This window comes from Juglans microcarpa x Juglans regia, chromosome 4D (assembly GCF_004785595.1).
Source record: "Juglans microcarpa x Juglans regia isolate MS1-56 chromosome 4D, Jm3101_v1.0, whole genome shotgun sequence".
NCBI lineage: Eukaryota > Viridiplantae > Streptophyta > Magnoliopsida > Fagales > Juglandaceae > Juglans > Juglans microcarpa x Juglans regia.
In genome coordinates, this window is record NC_054600.1 from 28416095 (window position 1) to 28420482 (window position 4388).

At 37.7% G+C, this 4388-nt stretch overlaps 1 protein-coding gene across 1 annotated transcript; it reads right to left on the reverse strand.

Annotated features, from left to right (window-relative positions):
- Nucleotides 1-200: 200 nt before the first annotated feature.
- Nucleotides 201-1468, reverse strand: LOC121259032 (uncharacterized protein At5g65660-like). The gene is made up of 2 exons (XM_041160511.1): nt 1132-1468; nt 201-898 (listed from the first exon to the last, which is right to left on the reverse strand). Exons 1-2 carry the CDS (start codon nt 1345-1347, stop codon nt 722-724), a joined length of 393 nt encoding a protein of 130 aa, XP_041016445.1. The 5' UTR covers nt 1348-1468; the 3' UTR covers nt 201-721.
- Between the last annotated feature and the right edge of the window lie 2920 nt (nt 1469-4388).

The following is a 4388-nucleotide window of genomic DNA, read 5'->3' on the forward strand; positions in this document are numbered from 1 at the left end:
CCTGTTGAGGACCTAACGGCTACAAAGAACACAAAAGGCGACTACACATGAATCAAGTCCGAAGACGGCAATCACACAAATAAGCACAGATTCTAGAATATTTTACAACTTGCAATGTTACTTCATTTTCTGTAATTATTCATGTTCTATATAAATAGTAGATGGCTGTCGATATGCTCTCACGGTGTGTGAGACATTTCTTCAAACACCTGTGATTCAATTTTCTTCAGTAACAACTTTACAGGATCTTAATTATAGTGGCAATATTTGTTTTCTTAGGAGAAGGGGAGGGAGAGACAACGGAAGCGAATACTTTCTATCTAGACGTGATCAAAATAACATCTGAATGGTCTCTCTTAATAAACAAATTATGGAGAGCCAACAAAGAGGGATCGATGCGGCCGGGGGGAACTGCATGCAACCACTGATCACTGATCTCCAAAGACAGAATTGAGTCATGAATCATGATAATCCGGCCTCAAAACCATCAAGGACATAGATACTAAATGATGAACGTACATGGATAATCGTCATCTAGTGGCATGATATGATTTGCTTTCAAATAAACACACTAGTACTCATGTTGTGTGGGCTTGCCGTGCGAGTAGGATCATGGCCCAAGAAATGCCATGTCGACATGGATATCCTTGAATTAAAAGCCATAAAACTCGACTCTGAAGTCAGAACCATACAAAAACCTGAAGGCGTCCTGCCTATAATTTCATACATGCAGTTGTGTCAGGGGAAGACCGGATATTTGCGAGGCAGCTTGTGCACTCCAATTTGAGCCTTTTGTGTGCAGTGGAGGCCGACATGGACAGGCAATTGCTATGAACTTTGGAACCTGATCTCCGGGCATCAACACTGAGAGGCTTCGGTTTTCACCCTTTTTCGGCATCTGTTACGACAAAATTAATAAGAGCTAGTTAGATAAAGCAAAAATCTAAATCCGAAGAAATCTGGATTTTTATTCTTCTTCTTCTTCTTCTTTTTCCTAGTTCTTACGTATGTAAAACGTACAATATTAAGCACGATCATTGATCTTAAGTACCCAAAGAAAACTACGTGCTAGATCCAATACGGAACATGCAAAAGCTTGGATAAGGAGAGGAAAAGTAAACATCTGCGTACCTTGTGTGGAGATGCAGGTTTACGTGGGGAGTTGGGGCTATTCGTTTCTAAATCGGAGGTGACATCCGGAGAAGATTGAAGGAGGGATCTGAGTTTGTCCCAATGGAGGCAAGCAGCGTAGAAGGCAACCATGCAGAATAACATGATCAAAAGAAGACCTAAACCCAAAGGAAACCCTATGGATGGCCGATTCGAGCTGCTTTCCTCATCCTCCATTACTATTGCTTAACTAGATAGCTCTTCTCCTTAATTTGTGCTAGGCTGAACGTATTTAAACTTGAGTATAGAAAGTGGACAAATTAGCTAGGTCGTTGGTGGTAATGCACCTAGTATATATGATGGTGAGTGGAGGAGGTGGCATCTCTATAGAGATTGGACTAGTACTACTACTGAGTGGTTGGGTTGGGTACAAGTCGGACGTACACTACGTTTGGTACGGAGAGCGGCTGCTTCTTTTTGTATGGTGGCACCACCAATTCAACTAATCTACGAACAATTAATTAATGTCTTACTAACTTAATTACCAAAACCAGAATAATATATAATAAAAAGATAGTGTCTTACTAATTGCAAGTGCTTGAGGTGGAGGTCGCCCTCCCCAAAATAATTTAAAAACCTGCCACTACCTTTTAAGACGTTTTCGAAATTGGGTACGCGCGTACAGATCATTTTATCATATAATTTGTTAATATAGCATAATTGAAGATGATAAATTTAAGATAAAAATATTATTTATCTAATATTTAAAAATGTTAAAAAATCTACAAATCCGATTCTTCTATTTGAAAACCAGACCTTTATGCCATCTGTTCTCGACTCTTTTACTTCAAATTTGATCGAAGAATGATGACTAGGACGGTCTTATTTGTTAGAAAACTTCTACACACGTACGTGTTAATTAAAAGTAGAGACAGCGCGCCAAATACAGGAGATTGGTCAGAAGATATCAGAATCAAACAATAAGCAACAGATCAGTTGTGACAAACTTTAATACAATTTAAAAGAAAACCCAATGAGGGAATGTACTTGGGATGAGCTATAGCCACCCAAAATTAAGCTTTCTTTTATACAATGCAATGCTGTGCGAAAATCTCACCAAAACACAAATCAATTCAAGTCCCATTATCTAGCCCTGATCATCAGCTCATGATCATGATCGGACTAATCATCAAGAATCGGCCTTATGCTTGAAATGTTTGAAAACCCACACCCAAACCACCCAAAATCTTTCTCATCGATCCACATGGCTAGCTAGATTTACGCAACATCTATCATTCTGTCCTAACTTTACTGTTGTATCTCGATGTTCAATTGCCCCCACCATTCACCTCGCCAACCCTCTAAACAAAAGTCTCCCATCTTATGATGTTATGACACTCACAGACGCCATCTTCAAGTACCCTCGTCAGTTTTCGGGAAGTTTTTCTTCCTCAATAATCATGAGGCTGTTAAGCACGAGTGCTTATAAAGGGTAATTTCAAGGAATGTCCGAACCCCATGTCCAGACATGCATGCATTAAGACGAGTACAGTACGTCTGCACAGAGCCACACGTGGCAAGATCTTCGTTTTAACTTTAATATTACGTAGCTATTATTATAGGTAGAGATGACGAATCCAATACAAATACGATACGATAATAATAAGTTTGAATTAATTAGTCTTAATGATTTCTGGTCAAAACGGATTGACTCGTTAAGACACAATCGCTTAACGGGTTGATAACGAATCAATCTGTTTTGACCCGTTATAAACCGTTAAGAAAGTTAGATTTACAATTTATATCTTTATACCTAAAAATAAAATTGTTATAATTTTAATTTTGATACTTTTATTGTTTGAATTTTAATTTTGGACCTGTAGTTAGTTTTATATATTTTTTTTATAAATATTGTGATTTTAACATTTATATAAAATCATGCTAATCTTAATCAGCTCAAACAGCTTAATTTCGAGTTTGTTCAACCCTGTACATAAACGGGTTGAAATGGATTGAGTAGTGTTGTGTTAACATATTTCGTAGTATCCACTAACGGGTCAAAACGGATCGTGTTAGGATTTGAGATTTTGACAAAATAAGCATAACGGGTCATGTTCGGGTTTACTCATATAATATAATATACATGTCTTGACACGACATGAACATGACCCATTAACAAGATTTGACAGCCTTAAACTTTTACATTATAGGCTTCAAAACCGTTGCATCGTATCATGCTTGCTTATGTACAAAAACTTTGAATTGGTCAAGACTCAAAGCTAAACCGCTGCTGTATATAATGTCCAAAGTTTTGTAGGGATTTGTTGACCACTGCTATAATAAAGATTTTCGAAGACGAAATAATTCAATGGTACGTGGTCATCGCAAGATCTATGTAGGTAAGAGTTCTAGAAAGAGAGTGATAGCATAGACAGAATGAGATTCAGGTCATGTTGTGTTGAGCAGATTTTGCAGATCAGCTCTCAAAGCCCATAAAAAACAACCAGTACAGTCCAAAAATAAAGTAGGATAAGGGGGCCGGAAGTGAAGTACTTAATTTAAGCCCCACGATGGGCAAAGAAAATTAAGAATATTGAGCCCGCAGCTTCGACGCGATAAGTATGATCAGAAAAATAAAATGTATACGTAACTTTTTAGCAGCGATGTTATTGAAAAAACCGCTGTAATAGAGATTTCTATAATGGAGGGTCGCAAACGCCAAAACCTCGGGTACTTATACAATATACATGACAGTACTAATTATTCTTATCGCTACCAGAAAGACGTACAGTCACGAAAAACGTCATCCCATAGTGCAAGGTCCCCCACAACATATATATACGTATGTATGAATGCAAGAAGTCTTTAATGGGGCATAGTATGGCAGTTTCTATTACGCTTATCTCAAAACAGATGGATGCATAATGATGTGACAAGCTACAATGTCTATATTAATTAAAGTGATCCTGAGATGTCAATATTCCAAATATTAGGTCTAGGTCGTTTTCAATCTCTTCATGATTCCACTTACTACACAAAGTGGAGAGCATTATAATTTATAACCTAACATGGCTCTAAGATAGATCAGGAAAACTGGCCAAGTGGGAAGAGCCAATAGAAAGTTCGGTTTGAGTTTTCAGCAATAGTTCTGAATGAATCCCTTTGAAATTATAAAGAAGAATAGATGGTTGCTGGTTCTAACTTCTTACGGGGTAAAGACATGCTTTTTTCTCACAGGGTAAAAGGCAACCCCACAGCTGCTTAGAGCACTCTAGTTT

Coding starts and splice junctions, on each gene's coding strand:
- LOC121259032 (XM_041160511.1), bottom strand. CDS start 1,347: ATGGAGGATGAGGAAAGCAGCTCGAATCGGCCATCCATAGGGTTTCCT. Junction 899..1,131: donor AACCTGCATCTCCACACAAG/GTACGCAGATGT, acceptor TTGTCGTAACAG/ATGCCGAAAAAGGGTGAAAA.